Raw genomic sequence first — 25,618 nt, 5'->3', positions numbered from 1 at the left:
GCGTCCTGTCAGGAACAATCTGCTCGGATTTCATGCCTTTACCGGATGTGATGTGACGTCTTCATTCTACGGATACGGGAAACGGAGCTGCTGGAAAGTGTACGTGGAACAGCCGGAGCTACTGGCGAATATTGGGCGTGATGGATCCACTGACGAGGCTGAAAAGTTCCTTTGCCATTTGTATGGAGTGGACAACGCTGACGATCTGCTCTCTGCCAAATCCCAGATGTTCGAAAAAGGTCTCCGGGATTTCGAAAAGCGACCGCCAACTTTCGACGCATTCGAGGTCCATCATATCAGGTCAAATCATCAGGCGAAAATCTGGTACCAGGCTGATAAACCTCGGATAGCGGTTGAAGCTCCAGAAGATACAGGTGGCTGGAAGCCAACAGACTCTGGACTTGAGATCGTGTGGATGCGACTCCCCGCCATTCCAGCTTCTTGTACTGAACTAGTCACTTGTGCGTGTAAAAGCAAGTGTCGAACGAGTGCATGTAAGTGCAGCAAGTCTCGCCAGAACTGTATCCCAGCATGCGGGTGTGACGCTGTCAACTGCAATAATGACGACCACTAACTACAGCTATATTGGTGAGCAAATTATATTTCAAACATTCTCTTATGTGCCAACTCTCTTATACAACGTTTTGATCTCACATGAGTTCATCTTACGAGTTGAGAACTCACGTGAGAAGATTACATGCGTCCATCTTCAGAAATTCGAGAAAATGGTCATTTTACAATTGCAGCCTTTCATATTTTCAAGTAAATCTCGAGTCTAAATTTATTTCTGAGACTAAAGGACAGTAGCCTAGGCGAATAATTCATACACAGGCATGTAGATGTGGCAATGCTGAAACGAAATTCACTATAACCAAAAAATGAGGAATTTGGCATTTGACCTTGACCTTTGACCTCAAAGGTCAAAGTTCGAGATTGTATGGGGAATATTCTGAAGCTTCATCCTATCATCTTACTTTCGGACATGCATAATCACTTTTAACAAGAAATGCCTACGGGACTAATTTTTAGACCCCGGAGATAGTCTTGGCCGGCCGTCTAATATGTGAAAGAGCAAAGAAGAGAAGATGGGGGAAAAGTGAAAATTAAATGAGATCTATGCAATTGATTCGTGACTTCAATTGTTACAATTTCATAGAAGTTTGGAACACTGCTTGGAGGCTGTTCCAAGCAGAGGGAGAGCGGAAGAAGAAGGTGGAGGCATGCCGATTGGTATGGAGGGAAGGGAGAGACGATAAGGCAGAAAGGTAGAAGCTGGATGCCAGAAATGTAGAAATAGAGTAGAAGCTAGATGAGGGTTATGAACAGAGTGAGGCGGAGGAGGAGGCACAGAAACAGATAAGACAGAGCACTGACTGTTGGTAGTTGTGGTAGAGAGGCACGGCGAAGAGACTGTCCGATGGCAGGCTTAGGGCTGGATATGTCAAGACAAAGTAGGATCATTGATCAGTCAGACACTCTTAGCTTAGATGCGATGCAGAATACCAGTAACTGATGGAGGAGCGCCACCCCAGACACGGAAGCAGTATTCCATCACCAGTCTGACTTGGGATTTGTAGAAAGTGAGAGCTGATGGCAGTGGAAGTACTTGAGAGCTCTGAAGAGGAAACCAAGTTTCTTGGAGACAGATTTGCCGATATTCAGAATGTGAGGCTGCCAGGAGAGATTTCTGGAGATGGTGACACCGAGCAAATTAATAAAGGATAAGTCCAGGAGTTGTAAGCTGGACATAAGAAGAGGAGAGTGGTGGTGAGGTGAGGTTGGGTTGATCTTGATAGATATAAGAAGGGTTTGAGTGTTGGACTGATTAAAATTTAAAAGGTTGTCCTGTCTGAGCCCTGCTGGAGGATGACATTGAGATCATGACTGATGGAGGCAACAGTTGAGAGGAGATCGACAGCAACGGACTAGGAGGAGGTGTACTGGGATTAATAAATTGGTGGAGGAGTACAGGGTGGAGTCATCAGCAAAGGAATGCACAAGTTTGTTTGTAACTGTGAGGAAGGCATTAATGAAAAGAAGAAAGAGGGAGGGTGAGATGACAGAACACCCTTGAGGGATACCAGAATTAATGTTGTCGGGGTCAGAGAGGTCACAATCAATGCCAGTAGAGATATATCACTCAGCAAGGAATCCCTTGCCAGCACCACATGAGGATGCCAAGATTTTAAAGTCCGATTAAAGTCCAGCTTCAATAATAAATGTCAGTGTGTGTCAATGTGTGACAGTATGTCAGTCAGTGCAAGTGTCTCGTCCATAACTCAAAAACCATGAAACCTATCAGCCCAAAACTTCGCAGGCATACTAAGGGAACTCCAAGGGAGCACATGAATGAAAACTGGGTGTTTGTGAACATTTAAGCAGCTATTTGGAACATAACAGCTTATATTTGTGAAGGCATATCCTTGATTACCCAACTTCACCTCGCAGAGGTCTTAAGCCACCATTTCGATTTGGCCTACCAAAAATGCCTTGCCTTGGAAACACGATACACTCTCACAGGCTAATCACAGGGCGTGGCAACCACAGCTCCATGGGGAAAATCCACGGAGTTCGGAATGCAAAATAAATTAGAAGATTAGAATAAGTGAAGCAACAGGACAAGTGAACTACGAGTTCAAGAGAGAATTGAAAAATGTTTTCAGTGGCTACAAAGCAATGAATCCCTACACCATGGCAAGACGGCCAAGAGGTACGCACACTTGCTCCAAGCTGTCGAGCCTTGGTTCAAATTGTTTCAACTGTTTTTTGTGATCTGCTTTCATTTATGATGTTATTTAATTTCATTCGGAGCTTGGAGCGATGTTATCTTCTATATAAAAGTGAATGAGATGTTGTTTGGTTGTTTGTGATGCTAATCCACTGATCTCCCAAGGTTAATTGCGACAAAACTTCGTCGGATCATCTTCTCTCTTTCTTTTTTTTACCAGACACACCTTATTCTGGGTTTTGAAGTCATTTTCTCACAATTCATAACTTATAAACACATGAGCCACCACCTGCCATGGGGAACGTGTGGGAGTCCAGGGGGAGGGCGGGTTGGGTAGGAGGAGGCAGGGGAGAGCAGGAGTCCAGAGGGGGGTGGGAGGAGAGAGGGGAAAGGGTAGGGTTGGAGTCTGGAGAAAGGGGGAGGGGTAGTGTGGGAGTCTGGAAGGAGGGGTGGGTGGGAGGGGAAGTGGTGGTGTGGTAATCCGGAGGGAGGGTGGGGACAGTGAAGGGAAGGGGTGGTGTGGCAGGAGGGAGGAGAAGGGGTGGGAGGGAGTCTGGACTCTGGAGGTAGGGAAAGTGGGAGTCCGGAGGGTGGGGAGGTGGGAGGGAAACTGGTATAGTGGAAGTGCAGAAGGAGGGGAGGTGGGAGGGGATGGGGTGTGGTGGGAGTGAGGAGGGAGGATGTGGTGGGGTGGGAGGAGTCAGGGAAAAGGGTGGGAGGAGGGAGGATGTGGTGGGGTGGGAGGAGTCAGGGAAAAGGGTGGGATGAGGGAGGGAAGAGATGGGAAGAGGGACCTGGCATTGCTAGTCGGGCAATAAATCCATGATTACATTGCTTAGAGGAAAGCACACGATCCAATGAGCTATACTACCACCACTGAGGCTAAAACACCCAAAGATATTCAATGGAAGTCTCCAATACAAATACTAACTGGGCTCAACTATGCTTAGCTTCCGATACCTGATGGGATCAGTTGCATTTGAGCTGACAAGTTGAACAAATTGAATTTGCCTAAAAGATTTTCCCTGATTGCTTTAAGAAATTTATTAATGAATGCAACAAAGTGGATGATCTCCCTGAGGATGGTGCATTTTCAATCAATGAACAAAGTGCATTATTAGGCTGAAAGGATAGTAACACATATCCCTTTGAGCTGCCTCATCTGGGTTTGATTCTCAACCGGACCATCAAACTGTCGGACTGATGATTCATTCACAGGCAGGGCGCTGAAGAAAAAAGTGTGTTCCGTCCATCAGATAAGACGTTGAGATGAATCCAATCCACCGAGATTGCTTGCTAATGGACGTTAAAGATCCCACTCAGTCATTTGTGAAGTGTAGGTGAGTTATTGCTGGCCTCCTGTTCAAATTGTTCTCGCCCTCAGTCAAATGTTAGGTTTGGCCAGCCGGTTAAGGAAAGATCTGGGCCAAAAACGTTCTCCGTCTGCTCCCATAAGAAGGACATATATCTGGGGGAATCAAAGATGTGGTCATCATAGTCGTAGTACTCGATTCAGGAGTTGGATGCTAAGATTCTGGAAATGATTTGTCTTAAGAGAATCGCAAAGTCACAACTGAATCGTTGGTAAAAACACAGCTGGATCACTAATGACTTTTGAGGTAGGATCAAATGCCTACTCTGCCTGGTCTGATCTATGTGTGATGCCAGTCCAGACTTCATAGTTGACTCTTCAATGCCTCGGGGAAACTTGGGAAGCTAACGAAAAATGTTGTTTCTGAAAGGCAGTGTTGTTCGCATCCTTTGATATGAATGTTCAAAGCAGTGTAACCTGGTGTCAAGGAACCTCTTGCAAGAGACCGTTTGCTAACCACAGACCGGGCAACAAATTGGAACTTCAATATGGTGCCAGTGATAGCTCGCCTACTCTTCACAGTAAGTACACGGTGGAATGTTTAACGTCCACCAACTAATGCAGGCATATTGGACACCCAGTTTAACGTCCATCTGAGGGAAGGCACACACATTGCTGAATCACACTGCCTGTGAAACACCGAGATGACAGTTTATAGCGGGGTCAGGATTAAAACCGAGGAGAGATAGCTCAAAGACGAGTGAGTATACCTCTCGGTGATCCTGCCATTCCAACGAATATATATATATATATATATATATATATATATATATATATATATATATATATATATATATATATATATATATATATATATATATATATATGTAGAATCCCATAGTTTCCTGTGAAAATATATTTGTACGATTGTTACAGATTTTCAAGTGTCACGTGTCATTGTGCTGTTTCAAAGGAGACATGAAGATATTGAACGTACTTATTACATTCTGTAATGGAGTTTGGGGAAGCTGTTCCTTTGAAGCAATTCTTGGAACACGGTTTAAGACTGAGCTGTTCTTTTTTCTCATTCAAACTGAAATCACTCCACAGATTACTTTTCTGCAAACACTCAAACACTGCCTTGTACATGCCCGGTGTCCTTTGGTGCCCTTTACGGAATCACCAAGACGGTTTGTTGGATGAAACTTGTAGATTATAGAAGATTTGAATAGCCGTGTATTTAAATTATTTGTTTTTTAATTCATGCGTGAAAAATGATTAATTTCTAAAATTTTCAATTTCATTTCCATTTTCTTCCTGATACATACTTTGCTTTCAATTTTGTTTTCCAAATTTTTAACTTTTACACATTAAAGATTAATTACATTAACTGGTGGGGGGGGGGGTGTACCCTTCTCGGTCCACCTTAGGTGGGCAACGTGCTGCGGCACTTTCTTGTAAATGCACTTTATAATTTTTGTCATTTTTGAAAGAAATTTCATGAATCAACATTTATCATACTCTGTGTCATGATATGTGGAAGATGATTTGTAATACTGGCTACCACCAGAGGTGGCGCTGTTTCCACCACATATCAATTTTGGAATTTCAGTGACATCCACATTTTCCCCATTATAATAAGATTCCATGAAATTACTTCCCCCCTCCCCATCCCTCTCCACCACGCCCCCCCCCTTTGTGGTGCATTTTGTTGGTATACAAAGTGAAAATAACTTTCTCCTTTTAAGGAGCAGTTTTTCCATATAACCTTTGGAAAAGGTGAACCACAAAATGCAGCAGGTTCACAGAATTCCAAAGGATTAATAATGGTTTGCAATTCATCACCAAAGATGGCCGACAACACATGATACATGAACACCTGGGTGCCTGGATTTGCTTATAGTGTAGGCGTTACAACCGAGTGTAAGCAATGACAATGTGAGATAACAGGCGGTGTAATCCGGTGTGAAGGAATGCCTAAGCAGGTGGACCAGACCACTTGCAATCACCGTTTTAGGCTGGAATATAGAATTTGTAATATATATATATATATATATATATATATATATATATATATATATATATATATATATATATATATATATATATATATATATATATAGAATAGGCAATAACCTGCCTACTCTTCAGGAAATACACCACGGGATCTTTCACGTCCACAAATTAATGCTTGCACTTGGGAAGGCAAGATTAATGTCAGTCTGAGAGACGGCGCATACAATGGTGCCTCTCCCTGCCTGAGAAACACCAGGATGAAAGTTTGTAGCTGGGGTAAGATTTAAACCCAGGCAAGACAGCTCAAAGGTGAGTGTGCATACCTCTATGTTATCCTGCCAGTCCTAGCAATGGGTATGGGGGAGTGAATGGGAGGGCTGGAGATGTACAAGGAGAAAAGGAGGAACAATATAAAATTACTAATAATGGCCCAGAAAGGAACAGAATGGGAAACAATAATAATGTGAACAATCGATAAATATACAAGAAAAGTCATGAAAGGTGCATTGTTGTTATTATTATTATTATTATTATTATTATTATTTTTTAATGTGAATGTTATTTCTTATTGGGATGCATATAATAATTAAATCCATACACATTATTCATATGCATTTCCTACCAACTTTTCTCAGTGCAATGCCAACTTAGCCCTGAGAACTCCTTCACAACTAGCGCTCCAAACTATTATCGGACGTGTACCGATGAAGGCCACTCCACCCTCCCCCACCCAACCCCACCCCTCCCATATGAATATAAAGAACCAGTCTCTCAAATTCTCGTGCATTGCAACATATCCCTTGCCTTATAAAAATATGGCTCGAGAGTATCCACTTTGCCAGACGACTTAGCTCATATCCACAGTAAACTCGCTTTGCCATCAGGATTGCCTGCATGCGTCCGGAAAGCAAATCCGATGGGTGACTCGTGGATGTAATTCCCATCAATGGACATTTCCTTCTACTTGTCTATTTGCCTATGTAGTGAGAAAACGTCAAAAAAAATTGGTTTGGGTGCTAACACATGAAATGATCATGATGTGTGCCACCACAATCGACAGCAACAATGTCATGATCTTTAACTTACGGAACAAGTGGAAAATAAATATGAACTTATCAGTCCAAATACCTTGATCAAAAGATATACAATGATGATTCAACAAGAAAACTCCAACGACACCTGGTGGAGCACATACCTCTGCCAGACTGAATAGTTTACGCTTTGTATGTCACTGATAGGCTAGATCTGGATTCAGACCTGAACCAAAACCAAATAGGCTTGTTATTGTCATTGACCCAACTCTTACACCTGGTTTTGTCATAACTCGTCCACAACCTTTCATTATATCGTGCTATGTATCGTTTTTGGCACCATGTTGCCATCAAAATAATGATTTTAGAAACTACACCGAAGTTGTTTACCTTTGGCCTATGTCGACCTTTTGGCCGAAGTTGCCCTCAAAAATAATTGCTGGTTGAATTCACTGAACTGATGTGCAAATCATCTTCAAATTTCAAGTCAATCGGATGAAAATTGATGATTTCAGAAATTCCACAAAGTTGTTGACTTTGGCCTTTTGACCTAAAAAAATCAATTGACTTCTTCCTTATGAACAATTCTACAATGTGGTGAAGTTTCATGAAGATCGGTTTAAAATTGTGACCTGAAGGCAACAAACAGACAAACAAAGACAGAACAACACATGTGACGAATATACCTGCAGCAATTGGAAAATCTTCGATTTTCGCAAGTAACAGACAAACAAACAGACAGACAAACAGACAATCAAAATTACATTCTCGGAAGTAAGTAAAGCTAATTCCTTTAGCAGTTTTTATACCAACCAATACACTTGGAATCTTCGATTTCGCAAGTAACAAACAAACAAGCAGTCATAGACTGGTACTTACAAAATCGTCAACTTGACCTCTGACCTTGTCAAATAAAAGCTGTCTCTAGAGAAGGTAGCGACGCAAACCAGAAGTTTCTACGATGATTCTGTACCAAACCATCAAAAATCGAATGTTTTGGATGTTCGACATCACTGTGACCTTGACCTTTGACCGATTTTGACCAAAGTCTAATCGGCGCGAGCCACCACCCTCCTGAATCACGTGGTGTAATTTGATATTGGTGGCTTCTTCCGTTCTCGAGTTGTCATTTTTTGGATGTTTGACCTCACTGTGACCTTGACCTTTGACCGATTTTGACCAAAATCTAATCAGCGTGAGCCATCAGCCTCCTGAATCACGTGGTGTAATTTGACATAGGTAGCTTCTTCCGTTCTCGAGTTATCTGTACCAAACCATCAAAAATCGAATATTTGACCTCACTGCGACCTTGACCTTTGACCGATTTTGACCAAAATCTAATCAGTGCGAGCCATCACCCTCCTGAATCGCGTGCTGTAATTTGACATTGGAAGCTCCTTCCGTTCTCGAGTTATCGTGCCTACAAACAAACAAACAAACAAAGTCATAGACTGGTACTGACGAAATCGTCAACTTGACCTCTGACTTTGTCGAATAAAAGCTGTCTCTGGAGAAGGTAGCGACGCAAACCAGAAGTTTCTACCATGAATCTGTACCAAACCATCAAAAATTGAATTTTTGACCCCACTGTGACCTTGACCTTTGACCGATTTTGACCAAAATCTAATCAGCACTCGCCATCACCCTCCTGAATCACGTGGTATAATTTGACATTGCTAGCTTCTTCCGTTCTCGAGTTATCTCTACCAAACCATCAAAAATCAAATATTTGACCTCACTGTGACCTTGACCTTTGACCGATTTTGACCAAAATCTAATCAGCACAAGCCATCACCCTCCTGAATCACGTGGTGTAATTTGAAATTGGTAGCTTCTTGCGTTCTCGAGTTATCGTGCCTAAAAACAAACAAGCAGTCATAGACTGATACTTACGAAATCGTCAACTTTACCTCTGACCTTGTCTCATAAAAGCTGTCTCGAGAGAAGGTAGCGACGCAAACCAGAAGTTTCTACGATGATTCTGTACCAAACCATCAAAAATCGAATGTTTGACATCACTGTGACCTTGACCTTTGACCGATTTTGACCAAAATCTAATCAGCACTCGCCATCACCCTCCTAAATCACGTGGTGTAATTTGACATTGGTAGCTTCTTCCGTTCTCGAGTTATCGTGCCTACAAACAAACAAACAAACAAACAGAAACGGAAGGCATCAATATACTTATGAAATCTTTAGATTTCGTAAGTAACAATCAAACAGAAACGGAAGTCATCAATATACTTACGAAATCTTTAGATTTCGTAAGTAACAAACAGACAGTGATGAAAACATAACCTCTACCCTCCTTCGGTGATATGAGGTATTGAGTAATACTGTACATTGAAAATCGTCAACAATGATTACATTAAAAAAGGTATGCGGACTGATTCGAGCAGGATAATCACCGATTTGACTTCCATATCAAAGTTGTAAAGAGATTTTATTGAACTGACTTCTGGTTCTGGGTTTGGAGCGACGCCAGGGTCTTTCAGGGATCTCTGCTGGCGATCTCAAAGTTAAGTTTCCAGTCATTATCTGTCCCGTTTTAACTGTTAATTTTCTCATGTACATGTTGCTGTGTGTTCCTAGTTCAGTTTTGTTTCAAAAATCGTGCTATTTTGTGAGTTTTCGTCGACCTTGTCGTACCGGGTTGCTTGAGGCCTACCCATCCTTCCCCTTGAGGTGTATGATCGTTTTTATTTGTATTTTCTTCATATTACCTTCAATTCCGATCTTCCACACTTTCCCAACGTCCCCCATCCCTCTCAACTAAACACTCTGTTTCTTGTCTTAAATCCAAAACAACAAAAAAAAACCCCAAAAAACTACCTTTCTCCTTGCATACCCACAAGTTCCGAGCCTTCTTCTTCCTCTTCTTCTTCTTCTTCCTCATTCTGCTGGCACACCATCTTTATTCCATTTGAGCTGACCCACTCTCACCATTACTTTCACGATTTCATCCCACAACCTCCCATTCCTGAATCTTACCTATTCTTCAAAAATCCATTAAAAATTAATAATCTTCCCTGGATCCTTTCGATCAAAACACCTCGTGCAACCACGTGTCTCTCTCCACCCTCTTCCTGATAGGTTTCATCGACCCAGCAGCTTAACACTGCGTTTACCGTTTCAAATTCACCATACACCTCCGCGATTTCACTTCAACCTTCCCTTTTCCGAATGCTACGCAATCCTTATTTAAAATAAATAAATTCACTTTTGACGACACACCTCCCATAGCCAATTGCTTCTCCCATAACCACGTGATCTTTTACACCCCCTGCGTTTACCGATCCTATTTCACCATTCACCTCACGATTTTTTCCACAACACTTCCATGACCTAATCTGATGAAAACTCTCCCAAACAACAATGATAACAATAATAATAATAATAATAATAATAACTATCTCTTATAATGCTTCATATTCCTCTTTCACACATGTGGTACTCTTTACTGTATCATAATGCACGACTCTTCTACTATTTAAACAGATTGCTCTCAATTCGACCTTTCTTTCATACCTTGCCAAAAAAATGCAACTGTTACAGCATTTCTTCTCTCCATTCTCTTAATTTGCCTTTATTGCATCCATCAAGAAATGTCTTCAATCACATTTCTGAATTTAAAAATTTAAAACCCCAGTTTGCAATGAGTGTTCGCTTTCCATCAACCATTCTTTTTTTCCAACTTCAGTGCCAACTCACTCCTCTCACCCCTCCCTGTCAGAGCAACCATCACACTCTTCTCCCTCCGAGCCTCCCTCTCACCTTTCTCAAAAACTCCCCCCTCATCTTTCTCCCTCAACTCTCCCCACTCACCCTTCTCCCACTATTCACCCCCCTCACTCCCCCTTCTCAAAGTTGCCACCCTCTCATCCACAAAGCTGCCTCCTTCCCCTGCCCTCTCTCCTCCATCTCATCACTCCACCTCCTCAAATCCTCAACTGCCTTCTGCCCCCTTTCTTGCCCCCCTCTCCCCCAGCACCACAGAACATTTTCTCCTCCTCATCTGGCCCCCTCCCCGAGCTATTCTGCAATCCCCCACACTCATTCAACAACTCTCCTTACATCCCTTGACCCCCTCCTCCCTTGTCCCACCCTTCCCCTCCCCTCCCATGCCCTGCACCCAAAGCCTCCTCCCCTCCCTCTTCATTAACAGTGTGGGCCTTCGCTCCAACCTTACAGATCTTTCCATACAGGTTGCCACGGACAAACCAGACATCATCTGCCTAACAGAAATTTTCCTCCCTCAAGACGTCTCCGACTCCTAAGTATTTCTCCCTGGTTACTCCCTCCTCCGGAATGATAGACCTGAGCCTCGTCCTGGTGGAGGAGTTGCTCCCTTCATCAAAGACTCTATTCCTCACTCTCCATGCACTGCCCTCACTTCCCCACACCCCCCAGGAATACCTCTGGCGACAGCTTCCCCTCCACTGCCACTTCATGTTTGTATGTGTACTGCACCGTCCACCAAACAGTGATGACTCCATCTACACCACTCTATCCGAAAACATGGACCAACTTCTATCTTCTCATCCAAACTCTCTCTTCCTCATATGTGGCGACTTCAATTGTCATCAGGTCAGTTGGCTCGGTGTGGGTACCTCTCTCACCTGTCATGGCACTTCAGCAAAAGCTTTCTGCGACACATTGGAACTGACTCAATCGGTCAATTTCCCGACCCGGATCTCAACCAATGGGAAACCATCTCTTCTGGATCTGATGTTGACAAATTTCCCTGAAAATATCTGCTGTTCTTCCTCCACTCCAATCGGTTCTTCTGACCACGTCCTTGTCAAAGTGGACATCTCTCTGGCTATTATCAGAGAACCACCTCACCGCTGTCGAGTCTGTCATTTCACTCAAGCCGACTGGCAGGGTCTCCAAGCAGCCATCAAAATTCTAAACTGGTCTCCCATCGCTACTTTCTCCAACATCAACTCATCCTGGGAATTCTTTCAAAGAAACTTACTCTCCCTCATGCACAGATTTATCCCCTCTCGTCTTCAGTTGTCCTACCCTTCCTCCCGCCCATGGTTTACTAATGCTTGTGGCGAGACAGTTGTCCTGAAACAACTTGCCTTTGCCTCATGGAAAGCAAACCCAACTGAGGGTAATCTCAGTTCCTTCCATAAAGCTCAGAGCAAGTGTGTATGTACCCTCAAAAGAGCCAGAAAATATCATCTTTCTAATCTCAAGTCTGAACTCTCAAACCTCTCTCCCTCCTCAAGGTCCTGGTGCCGTCCAATCAAATCTGTTTCTGGTGTATGTTCCCCCACCATCCCCTCCCTTACCTCAAATGGCCGCACTGCTGATACCGCACGTGAAAAGGCTGAATGCCTAAACTCGGTGTTTGCATCGACATCTTGTGTCCAAAACCCATCGCTTTCTCTACCCACCTTACTCAGTCGCACCCAGCTGTCACTGAACTCTGTGTCTTTTTCTCCTGACAAGGTGGATAGTTTTGCTGTCAAACCTCAACTCAGATTCTGCAACCGGTCCAGATGGCATTAGCCCACGTGTCTGAAAAACCTGCTCTTCTGCTCTTGCTCACCGTCTCTCTGTTCTATTCACCCTCTTATTTGCTCAAGGTCATCTGCCATCTGCTTGGAAATCAGCAAACCTTACTGCCCTGCATAAATAAGGTGCAAAAACAGATCCCTGCAACGACAGACCAATCAGCCTTCTCCCAATCATCAGCAAGGTAATGGAATCCATCATCGCTTCAGACATTAAATCCTTCCTCTTCTCCAATGGTCTGATTTCCGATCATCAAATTAGTATAAGACCAGGTCAATCTACCCTGGATATGCTGATTCTGCTCTCCCAACAATGGATGGAGGTCCTCAACGCCGGACATGAAATCAGAGCCATATCCTTCGACATATCGCGTGCTTTTGACATGGTCTGGCACCCTGCCCTGCTCACCAAACTCTCTTCTTATGGTATACAAGGCCATCTCCACTCATGGCTCACAGACTTCCTCTCCTGTCGCAGTCAAGGTGTAACCCTAAATGGAGTTCTGTCATCCCCTCTTCCTGCCAGGGAGCATTCTGGGCACTGTTCTTTTTCTGGGTTTCTTAAATGATCTCTCCTACTCTCTGAAAAATCATCTTTATCTCTTTGCTGATGACTCCATCCTCTGCTGTACCATCTGTCATCCCTCAGACCAGCAAGCAGCAACTTCTTCGCTCACTGCAGATCTGGATAAAATCACAAACTGGTCTAACATGTGGAACATGTCTTTCAATCCGGACAAATCTCACACTCTCACTACGTCTCTCCGAAAGGACCATTTGGCAACCCCCCCCCCCCACCCCCATCCATTTTCTCAACAATCCTCTGGAAGAAGTCCTTTCTTTCAAGCTTCTGGGTCTCACTGCCATGATCTTTCCTGGGAAAGCCACATTTCCAACCTCGCCTCCAAAGCCAGACGCAGACTGAGAATCCTCCGTCGTGCAAAGTCCTTCCTTGGCCCACCTGAGCTCCTGACCACACGCAAAGCTTTCATCCGCAGCCTGATGGAGTACTGCTCTTCCCTCTGGGCTGGTACTCCTGCCTCCCACCTTTCTCGGCTTCATGCTGTGGAAACCAAGGCATTTCGGATCATTGGCATCTCCCGCGACGAGGGTGAGTCCTCGGGCCTTTCACTCTCTCACCGCAGGCAGGTCTTTCTGTCTTCTACCGTCTCCTCTCCGGTCTCGCCCCCCTGCTGCCTGCGATTTGTCCCCACCATATTTCAGCAGGGCTCTCAAGGTCTGCCAACAACCCCCTTCTGGTAAAACTGCCAAAATCACGAATCACTGCTCACCTTCACTCTTTCTTTCCTCTTTTTTTTTCCACCTTTGGAATAAACTCCCTCACTCTGTTCAATCCCATTCTTCCCTCCAGGCCTTCAAAACAGCTGTTCACCACCACCTCTTATCGTCCTCCATCCAAATTCTCCTTCTTTTCTACCCCCGTTAATCCACCCCAAACCCACCTCCTTCAAATTCCCTGCTTTCCTTCCTGAAAGTCCCTGTAATGTCCATCTCGTATTCCCCATGTTCCCCGCCCCATCCCTCTCCCTTCCACAGATCTCCTAATGTCTCTGTTCCCCACTGTTTTGTCCTTCACACTCCCGCCCCTCTTGTGTCATGCCCCCCCCCCATGATGTGCGTTGTGTGTTTGCTCTCATAGGAGCCTCGACAAGGTATACAAAAAAAAACATATTGGAAAGGATTCTCACAATTCTGAGCAGATTTGCAGGTGTCCCTGGACAGAACCAGTCGAGCCAAAAGGGCCTTTTGAGTGAGAGGTAGAATGATGAACTATGAGACAAATGGCTGGTTAAACCAAACGTGGCCGTCGGTCGGGTCAGTGCGAGAATGCAAAATGGAATTGATAATATGAGATGAAAATTAAACACCAATCATGGCAGTGTTTAAGGAAAGTTGAATTGTGTTTTCAACATCTGCAAAAAAAAAGCATAACATGTTGTGCACGACATTTAATTCTTTCTTTCACTCCTTTTCGTGTCTTTCACCTAATGTTTGGACTATTATTAGAGAGAATGTTAATTCCACAAGATAAGAGACAAACAACATGCATGAAGGAAATCGTGAAATCTGACGGGCCGCGAGAAGGAACTCCCACTCGAACACCCACCCCATCTCACCAACCCCAAACCGATCCCACACTCCTCTCCCCAAACCACGCACCCCACCCTACCCACACACCAACCCACCCTCCCAACCCCCTTTACTCACATACCCACCTCCTACCAACCCCCATCCACCACCAAACCCTCACCCCATCCTCACCGACCTCTCCCCTTTTTGTGACATTTGTGTTTCTTTGAAGTAACTAGTGGGCCCGTTGATCAAATGAACCAAATTTTCATTGGTCTTCACGGCATTGTAGCATACCTGCCTTCTGTCCTGCTTGAGCACGAGCTTACCTTTCACGAAGCCCAGATGAGCTTGGGCCAAGGCAGGGATTATAAGCTCGTTATTATTATTTTTACCAAATGAAACTACTGTTATTATTGTTGATAAAATTATTAGTATTAATTAATATATTCTTTTTACAATGTTATTTATTTTTGTTATTACCTCCGCCACTGAAGGTGAAGAAGGTTATGTTTTCACCCATTTCTGTTTATTTGTTAATTGCCAGAATTCTTCGGATTTCGGCAATTATGTTGGTCGGTTGTGCATGTCATTCTGTCTGTCTGTCTGTCTGTTTGTTTGTTTGTTTGTTTGTGTGCTTGTTTACCCTGTAGCAGCCACACAGTTTCAGCGATCATGACCAAACTGGGTACAGACGTCGGCCATGGTCCAACTTAGACACTTGTCGTTTTGGGTGAATCTCGGTCAAAGGTCAAGGTCAAGGTCACCGAAAAACCGAAATTCTTATTTTTGCAATAACGTCCGCTAAAATGGTCGTAGCGACTTCAAACCAAATCCAAAATGTGCATCTTCAAATAATGCATCCAATCATATGTCTCATTGGGGTGTCACACCAACACCCTTCTTCACAGTCGGGGGTCGAATGTCAGGGGGGGGTCGGGTCAAAACTTTCAAATTGCAATAAAAACGCCATTTCAAGTCCGATTGACTTCCAAGTTATGATCATGACCAAACTAAGTGCTATGACTCAATAAACAGTAGCACTATCGACTTATAAGAACCAAATTGATTTCCAGGTTTTTGTTTTTTCAGAGATCATGGAGATATGACAAAGTTATTCTGGCAATTCCTTGCTCAACAAGCAATTTCATTTGTTTGTTTTTGTGCAGGATATCTCAAAAAGTTGCAGATGGATTCGGATAAAACTTGGTGGACACGTTGGTTGTGTGACAAGGAAGAATTGATTCGATTTTGGTGAAGATCTGAATCCAGATCTGGATCTGATAATTACCTCCGCCACCGAGGGTGAATGAGGTTATTTTTTTTAGTGATTCTTCACCATTGAGAGATCGGGCCAAAAACGATATTGCATGATATCTCAAAAATGTATCGGGCCCGATATGTTCTCATGGATCAGGCATTACTTTGTGGAGGTATGCGCTCTTCCGTGTACACTTCTCGTCTATTTTGTAATTAGAATGCCATGCCGTGGAAGGACCTATTAAGCTGCCCTATACACCTTAACATGACGTGTGTTTAAAACATGGGAATTCTTCCAGGTTCATTATAGTTAATTAGCCTAATCAACTCAGGCGAACATGACAATCATTTCAGTGTGTCACAATCCATATCAGAAAGCTCCTGAAGAACTCCACACAAAAACATGACACACACACACACACACACACACACACACACACACACACACACACACACACACACACACACACCTTGTCCATTTATACTAGATGCCACATTCGAGTACGTACTTTCTTTTGTAAATACATGTGAGCGGTTGCCGTGAACTTGGTACATTTGCTATACGAACACTCACTGGACATTCACTAACTGCTTGTTGTACCATATTTCTTGTTTCAAGGTTATAACTCATCTTGCTCTTATCATTCATTTTGAAATGTTGTGCTTTTGTTTCCTTCGTTTCAGCACTGCTTCATTCAGTTGAATAAAGCCATGCTTTGGATCGAAGGCTTTGCTTACTTCCGAGGTCACCGTTATGAAGGAATTTTTAACATATCATTAAAACTTCTTCTTCGTGTGCAGCACAAGGCTGCGGGGTAGCATCATTGGCTGCAGGCACGGCCGTACCACTGATGCAGTGCCCTCTGCTGGTTATGGCAGGGATTTGTAATTTGTTCAAGGTGCCATCAATGGCTCATCCGCTTTTCGCAAAGGACACTATGATCTTTAAGGTCTACGAACGAATGCTGGCAGACGGGACTCCTTGTTTTATGCCAATCCGAGGGACGGCATACACGTTGATGAAACCACCCTGTCTGTGAAACACTGGAATGACAGTTTGCAGCTGGGTCAAGAGTCAAACCCAGGCGAGTGTGTGTTCCTTTAATCTCGAACATCCTGCCAGCACAACATTAAACTAAAAGGAACTTGCCATCTCCATCTCACCGGTTGTTGTCTCAAAGTTGGTGCGGGAGTTTTAAATGAAGTCGTGAAAGTTTTTAGAATGTGGGCGAAAACAACGGATCGATCGTGAAAAGTGCTTGGTGCGGATTTGTGAAAGATAAATAGCATACAATTGGGATATGCTGTTATAAAACAATATTACAAATATGTATATACTGTATATTTTTTTTTTAGCTCAATGATTCATAATTAAAGGTGAAGAAGTAAAAGGTGAAAGAGAACAGCGTTGATGAACAATTCATCGAGTTGAATAAATGGCGATATGAATGAATGAATGTGAGATTGCGACAATTACCAGGCCGGAGATGGTGATGTTGTCTGTGGTTGCGAGTGGAACAAAATCGACAGCTATGTAACCCTCCATGGCGGTTAGAAGGTTCTGTGTAGTGCAGTCTGTGCCCACGTAGTTGTGCCACCAGTCGTCACGATACCAGCCTGGAATCACCCACTGGTATTTGCTGCCATACATGCCAACATTGAAAGCCTAACAGTGGGTGAGATGAGGGTAATGTGGGAGGGGTGGAAACAACAGAATAGCATGCAGCTGTCAACAAGTAAAACAATCACTGCTTGAAAAGGTACTATCGTTTAAAAGAGTGTTATTTGGGGACAGGAATGAAAATAATTCCATTTGGGCCTTCAAAACTGTCAACCATGATTTAAAGTGTGTTTGATTGGTTGACAGGTATGGGAGCATGTGATGGAGCAGCGCGTCGCTGCGTCCAATTTCCGCCGATACTCTAGAGGCCTCCGTCTGGCCACCCCCCAGGCAGATGCCTGGCCCGTCTCCCATCTCCAAGAGATGCCGATCAACCTGCTGCAACCACCAGGCACGTGGTTGGCCCATTGGCCCCCTCAACTCACGAGGCTCCCTCGCTGAGAGAATCTGGTGAGCAGGATCAGAATCAGGAAAAGGAGCCACATGTCCATACAGCCGCAACTGATGCTCACGGACAATGCAGGTAACAAATCTCATTTGAGTCTCTCTCAGCAACTGCTCATTGGACACAAAGCCTGAACAGTGATCGCCAAGGATTCTCCAAAGAGACCTGGTACCAAAGGAATTAAGTCTCCATGTCAGATCCCTGGTCAGAGTCCAAGTCTCACGTCCATTGAGCAAGACTGGAAGCACCAAGAACCTGAGGACTCGGACTTTCGTCCTCCAGCACAGGTACCGGCAGTGCCACACCCCATTATCCAGTGAATCCATGACTCCTCAGACCAGACCCAGACGTATATTGACCTCTTACTCACAGCCAGCACAGACATGAATATCACTGCCAAGGTAAGTGATTCTCTCTGTGACCTCAACATCCTCACCACAAACAGGTACAGACAAGACAGCAGCATCCAAGATGTCATTGAAAGCCTGGATCTTAGTTTTGACCCAGGAAACCCGTAATTCCAGCGGCTCTGACTCCTCATTCAGCACCTCGAGGGCCCCAAAAGGATATCCAGAGTCTCCGCAAAGATGACGGCATCATCTGTGAAATCAAGGTCAGAGATCTTGACATTCCCAAATGATGCACCGCAGCTTGACCTCTCCGACATCCTCCCCAGAATCCAGCCAATACAAGCTCTGAAAAGTGTGGGGGCCAGTAAACACCCCTGATGAATTCTAGTAACAATTGCAAATAAGTCAGAGATGGTATCAGCACATCACACAGCACTCTCAGTTCCAGAGTAGAGTTCAGACATCAGATTGATCAGTTTTGGTGGCACCCCACGAAGACCAAGAATCCTCCAGAGGACATCCTGATTCACTGAATCAAACGCTTTACAGAGATCAACATAAGCTGCAAACAGCCCCTGCCAAAGCTCAAATTTGCATTCGGTGAGGACCCAAAGAGCAAGGATACGGTCAATCGTTGCCCTCTTTGGTGTAAAGCCTGACTGCTCTGGACGCTGGTGCTCAAGCAGATGGTGGCGAACCCTATCAAGAATTATCTGAGCAAAGACCTTTCCCGGCACTGAGAACAGCATCACCCCTCGGTAGTTGTTGCAGTTTTGGCGATCACCCTTCCCTTTCCAGAGAGGGACAACAAGGCCTCCTTCCAGTCAGTTCGGATGATGCCTGTGTTCAAGGCAGAGCACAGAACTGCATGCAACAACACGAGTGCAGCATTTCCATCAGCCTTGAGAAGTTCAGCATGGATGCCACAGATCCCTGGAGCTTTACCCCATTTCAACTGGTTCACTGCAGCCTGTGTTTCCACAAAAGAAGGTGGACCACAGATGATTGGAGGGTCAGCAACAGAGATAGTAACACCCCTGACATCCAACTTGACAGCTGGTGGGTCAGCCTGGGACAGCCGCTCAAAGTAACCAGCCCAGCGGGCCTTCACTTCAGACTCCTCTGTCAAGAGCCCACCACCTTCCGCTCTAACTGCAGTACATCTCGGGACAGGCTTGGAGAATCGCAATGCGCGAATTCCCCTGTAAGCAGGACGAGAATGACATGACCACATAGATGCTCGACTCCCTCACAGTTTCCTCGCACATAGGCCTCCTTGTCCACCCTTAGTGCACGTACAGTTTTACGCCTCAGCTCCCTGAACAGCTCAGCTCTACCATTCAGCCTGGCCCTGCAATTCAGGTCAATAGCATGCAGTGTACCTTGAGAGACAAAATTCTTCTTCACCCTTCCATGAATTCTAAGACATCCACCAACAACATCAAGGACAGTGGTCTTGAAGGCACTCCACAGCTCTTCAGGATCCCCCAAAGCACCCACACCCACCAAATCCCCACTCATTATGTGAGCAACCTCCTCAGTTATCCTCTTATCCTTGAGGTTGCTAACATCCAGCCAAGGCTGGGATGGTACCATTTTCCCTGATTTCAGCTGCAACTTCAGAGTTGCTCCAACAAGCCTGTGGTTGGTATTGAAGAACTGAGCAACTGCTGTAGACCTTGCAGTTCTGGATCATCCTCCAGTGAACATCAATGAGTACATGGTCAATCTCCTTTGCAGCACCAGAAGCAGTGGAATATCAAGTCCAGCGATGAGGCTGTGGGTGATGAAACCATGAACCAGCCACCCTCATTCCATGACTTCTTTCAAAGTCAAGGAACTTAGAGCTATTCTGGTTCACAATTCTAGACCCATGGAGACCAACCCATGTCTCATCACCATCCCTATCATTTCCGGGCAGTGCATCAAAATCCACCAAGACGAGAATAATATATTGCGTGGTGCACTGATCAACCATGGACTTGAGCGTGGCATTGAATGCGTCCTTCACAGTGAGATCACTCGCCTCAGTCAGAGTGTATGCAGAGACCAGGGAAACGACACCCAAGGAGTGACGAGTCCTTCGTCTCATAATGCGCTCGTTGACCGGTGTTGCCTCAATTATCATTGGCATCAGCTTATTGGACACAGCGAGAGCAACTCTTTTGGCATGGTCATCATCAGAGCGTCCAGACCAATAGTAGGTGTAACCACCCGCCATTATCTCGCCGCAATCCGGTCTCCGAACCTCAGAGAGTGCTGCAATACTGATGTCCAAATGCTTGAGCTCAGATGATGACAAAGACAAGTGATCATCCTTTCTTAGGGATAGGACATTCCAGGCACCCACCCGAAGGGACCGCCTCAGGTTAACCCAAGGAGACCACTGTTTGGTGAACGACACCTCAGCAGCACTCCGACACACTCTCTCGCAATCTGACCCGGGAATGTTACCCCGTGGTTTCCCTCCTATCATCAAAGATTGGGGGTCCTGAAGGCTTTGCCCCAATCCCGTCATCCGGTGAGCTGCCCTACGAAGGGAAGGTCCACAGGAGGTACTCCCACGGAGTGGGTGTTCAGATTTATTTTTGCTTTTGGTATGTTTTGCAGAATGAAGGGTTTTACGGTGGCCAGAGTGTAAATCCTGCCACCAACCTCCGAATAAAAAGTAACCCAACTGCAGGAGGACGTCCGCAGACACAGTTGGACACAAGATATGGATGGCCGTTCGATCACAAGGAGTTCCTCCGCCCTTTGATAGGTTTTGTTTTAAATCCTGCTGGGTGTCGATATCATACACCCTCCTCACCAGGAAACCTGGTTGGAGAGACTATTTAGTCAACAACAACCCGACCATGCATCAGGTTAGTAAAGGTTTACATGGTATCTGCACAGCAAGTCACAGATCTAATCTGACCTGACCTGACAATCTGGCCTGTCCAGTGTCACCATGCCCATTGTTGTGAAAGGTTTGTTGCACTGTACTACACCTTATATGAGGTGTATTTTTGCCTGTAAAAGGAACAGTATTCCACCGACAACTTCTTATGAGGTTGTTCAGTCAAAGTTGAAGTTTTTGGGTTTTTGGGTTGGGATGGCACGCTTCGCGACGCAACGCATTGCCTGCGAAGCACGTTGTCAGGTCGGGAATCGATCCGAGACTATATGACTAAAAGTCGAGTACGCAACCTCTGCACCATCCTGTCGGAGAATAAATGGGAGAGTAATGCACGTATATTAATCATTCTTGAGGGAATATTATAGTGTTGTTAACCAATACCCATCATCCCATGCTTCCTGCTTAAATGCATTTTGTGAAACTCAAAATGTCGATGAGCGACATGACGAGGGTGGAGAAGCGAATAATTATGAAGGTTCAGGTCGATGAAAACATCAAGCCTGTTGAGATGTACAAACGGCTAGCTGCACAGTTTGGCGACCATTGCATGACAAAACTAACTGTTTTAAAGAGCATTTTGAGCCCCAAGCGATGTTCGATGAACAAGTCTATTTAAAATTATATCCTGCACTGTTTATTTATACGTCCCAAAGAACTTACACTGAAATGATACAAAAGCTTCCACTCCAAAGTAACACCTGTGCGTTCAAAGGTGCGGAAGGTACCTTGGAAAGTAATTCATTTTGTTAAATTCACACAAGTATCAATGAAAGGTCCACGACAAATTTGAACAAATTTGAAGCACCCTCGTACAAAGAGAAGGAGTTTGGGAGAAGGCCCTTCGTCCCATCATGATTTGCACCCGATTTTTTTTTTCCTCTAACTATTTACTCAACATTGCAAATTAACTTACACTTTGCTCGTAATGACATCAAATCCACATCTGATTTGACTTGAAGATTGTAAGCATGCACATCAACATGACCATGGAAACGGCCGAAAGTCTACGAGTTTGGAATGCTTCAATGGAATTGTTCAGATGACAATGATTGCAGATGGGTCAACAGACTTGATCACGAGGCAGGACGATGCATAATTTCAGGATCCAATGGTCCTGCCGATGGTGCGGTCCATTTTGGAACCAGTCGGCACGTAGGGAAGCGTGACAACGATGAGGAACGAGAAAGGAAAATTGCTTCGGTGATTTGAAGACGCGTCTCTCCGGTCAAGTGACGTTAATTAAACAACACTCAGGAATGTTTCACAAATACATGGCCTTCTTTTTTGGAGACATCTTGCTCAACTTCCAACTACTAAATTACCCCATTATCACTTCTCTCTTCCATGAGCCTACAAAACATATATATTCCAAACAAAAGGCCATCGAATTGGCTTTGAAAATTGCAGTGTTTGCTGTAATGGGTACCAGCTTGAATATTGTTGAATAATTCAAAATAAATAACTTACGCAGCAGAACACTCGAGCAGCCATTCTTTCATCAAACTGGGCCAGAATAATGCGAATGTCAGCATCCTGCGAATACAAGGCAGAACGGAAAATGAAATTGATCATCTGCAAACAGGAAAATGATTTTTGTTCTGCCAATGAAAAAAAAAAGGAAGAACAAGATCCCTTCCCCCCTCCCCCATCCTGCCCCTCACCCTGACCCTTAAAAGGGTCAACATAATATTGTCAGTGCTTGCTGCAATGTAGGCCTGCCCTCGCCCTTCATCGTAAACTGGGACACTAATGATTGGATTCAAAGTTGCTCCGATGAAAGTTGAGCTGATCTTTCTGATATATGCAATGTGACAACACAATTCATGCCTGACGTACACGTAACATGCATCCATTAATCAATAATCATCCCCCGGGGATAAAGTCTGATGGTAAAAGTGGAAGAGTTGTGCTTACATTAATATTCCTCATTGAAGGTTGATCATGCGGATGTATTGTCATTCATCTGAGCACCTCTCCGCCTCTAATGCAATGATTCATGTCGTATATAATCACCTCTTTTTCCCAAATCAGTCCAATACACGAAATATTCACCTTCAAGGTCTCAATAAAGGCCAATTCATTGTTGGACCAAAATTTTTCAAAATTGCTACAGGTTAAATATGAGAACGGCACTTGGTAGAGCGGACACCTCTCCTCGGATGAACAGTTTACATTTTGTATCCCACTGATCTTGTCACTGACCCAAATTGTCCACCTCGTTTTGTCATAATCTGTACACAACTTTTTGAAATATCATGCGATATATCGTTTTCAGCCCCATCTCTCAATATGAATAAACACTTTTAAAAATTAAATAATTCTCGATCGTATCCAGATCCAGATCCGGATCCGGATCCGGATCTTCACCAAAATCAAAGCAATTCATCCTTGTGACACAAGGAACCTGTCCACCAAGTTTTCGTTCAAATACATCAATAACTTTTTGAGATATGCTGCTCACAGGCAGACTGACAGACAGACAGGGGTGAAAATATAACCTCTGTCTACCTTCGGTTGCGGACGTAATAAAGTTATCCCATAACGTGCGTGCGGGTCATCAACTGCATTCTGGGAAGATGAAATGAAACTGAAAAGTAGCTTTACACCTTGACATAAGTGATTTTAATTCAAGCAAAGAAGACTCTACCGCAGATAGTGTGCACTGCAAGACAATTAGGAGGTTGAAAAAGATGAAATGGCAGGTGATAGATCCACAGCCGCCATTTTATTTATTTTGCCACAACCCCACTCTCGACTCACCGACCATTTTTTACTTTCTCATTGTGAAGGCGTCATAATTCATACACAAGACAAACATTTACAGCTCGACGGTAACTCTGAAAGTGGCTTGGTTATTACAGCAGACAGTTGTTTTATGGATGGGTTCATGGGCCACTCGATCATAAAATTTGGGCTCTGAGACAGTATTAGACAGATCAGTGTCGCCACGACAAGGACTCGGTGAATCGGATCAAGTGTTCTTTGTGTCGTATCGACTGATGATGGATTCGGTGATTGGAGAACACCTCAGAAGCATTAAGCTTTGCTTTTACAAAACCCCAGGAAATCCTGTGACCGAGTCAGTGGCACTTAAGACAAAATGTGAAGATTTCCAACTCTGAAATACCAAGCTTCGCTCGAGGATTAATTTATAGAGAAGATTTAGTGTCGTGTAATTTCATTTGGAGAGCACTATGTGGGAGACTTAACTGTTAGAAAGATTCCAATAATCAAAGCAAAAGGAGGTGAATGAACATGCTTACATCTGAGCTACTGACTAGGACAATAAATAACGGGGTGTCGTCGACTGGCGATGATAGCAAATGCTCAAAAAAAATTGAAGGAACAATTTGACAAGGTGTAGAAAGTTTATCATTTCCATTGAAAAGTAAAAGTAAGGATAGTAATGAGAAATATAACTGAGGTAAGGAGGTTTAATATGGCAGTGAAGTTGAGTGTGAGATAGACTGGACCAGACATGAAGATAAAGAAGAAAGTTCAAAGGTGAGAAGAAGTTAAAAGTGAGACATTGCAAGTAATAGTTACATATTGGGAGTACATTTAGTGCCTGTAGAAAGTCTACACCCCCTGTCAAAATATTCACCTTTTGTTACCTTGTTGTCTGGAATTAAATTTCATTAAATCTGATGTTTTCCACCTTTATTTACACATCGTAACCCAAAACTTCCAAATGAAAAACAAATTATACAAATTTCAGAAAATTAATTAAAAATACAAAACTAGAATATCATGGTTGGATAAGTGTCTGCCTCCCCGAGTTTATACCTGGTGGAAGCACCTTTGACAGCAATGACAGCTGTGAGTCTGTTGGGATAGGTCTCTACCAACTTTGTACACCTTGATTGGTCAATATTTGCCCATTCTTCTGAACAAAACTGTTCAAGCTCAGTCAAGGTGTGTGGGGAGTGTTGGTGGACAGCCATCTTCAAGTCATGCCACAGGTTTCGATTGGATTTAGTTCGGGGTTCTGACCGGGCCACTCGAGGACATTTATCTTTGTGGTCCTTAGCCACTCCAGTGAAGCTTTGGCTGTGTTCTTCGGGTTGTTGTTATGCTGAAAGGTGAACTTCCATCCCAATTTCAGCTTTCTTGCAGATGGCAGCAGGATTTCCTCTAGGATTTTTCTGTATTTTGCTCCATCACATCTTTCCTTCTATCCTGACAAGTACTCAAGTCCCTGCTGATGAGAAACATCCCCATAACATGATGCTGCCACCACCATGCTTCACAGTAGGGATGGTGTTCTTTGGGTGATGTGCTGTGTTGGGTTTGTGCCAAACGTAATGTTTTGCATTTAGGCCAAAAAGTTCCATTTTGGT

At 44.1% G+C, this 25,618-nt stretch overlaps 1 protein-coding gene across 6 annotated transcripts in view; it reads right to left on the bottom strand.

Moving 5' to 3' along the window:
* Positions 1-25,618, bottom strand: part of GABBR2 (gamma-aminobutyric acid type B receptor subunit 2) — a 565,977-nt gene that overhangs the window by 309,049 nt on the left and 231,310 nt on the right. For all 6 annotated transcript variants that reach the window (XM_085850809.1, XM_085850813.1, XM_085850812.1 and 3 more), the window contains 2 exons: positions 22,746-22,811; positions 17,441-17,629 (listed from right to left, as the gene is read on the bottom strand). In XM_085850809.1, coding sequence (XP_085706935.1) covers positions 17,441-17,629; positions 22,746-22,811 — 255 coding nt within the window. The remainder of the gene's footprint in view (positions 1-17,440; positions 17,630-22,745; positions 22,812-25,618) is intronic.

The sequence above is a fragment of the Eptatretus burgeri genome, chromosome 13, assembly GCF_056783735.1.
Source record: "Eptatretus burgeri isolate ZD-2024b chromosome 13, Ebu_testis_v1, whole genome shotgun sequence".
NCBI classification, from domain to species: domain Eukaryota; kingdom Metazoa; phylum Chordata; class Myxini; order Myxiniformes; family Myxinidae; genus Eptatretus; species Eptatretus burgeri.
Note: the sequence above shows the minus strand (reverse complement) of the source record. Positions and strands in the feature narration are given on the sequence as shown.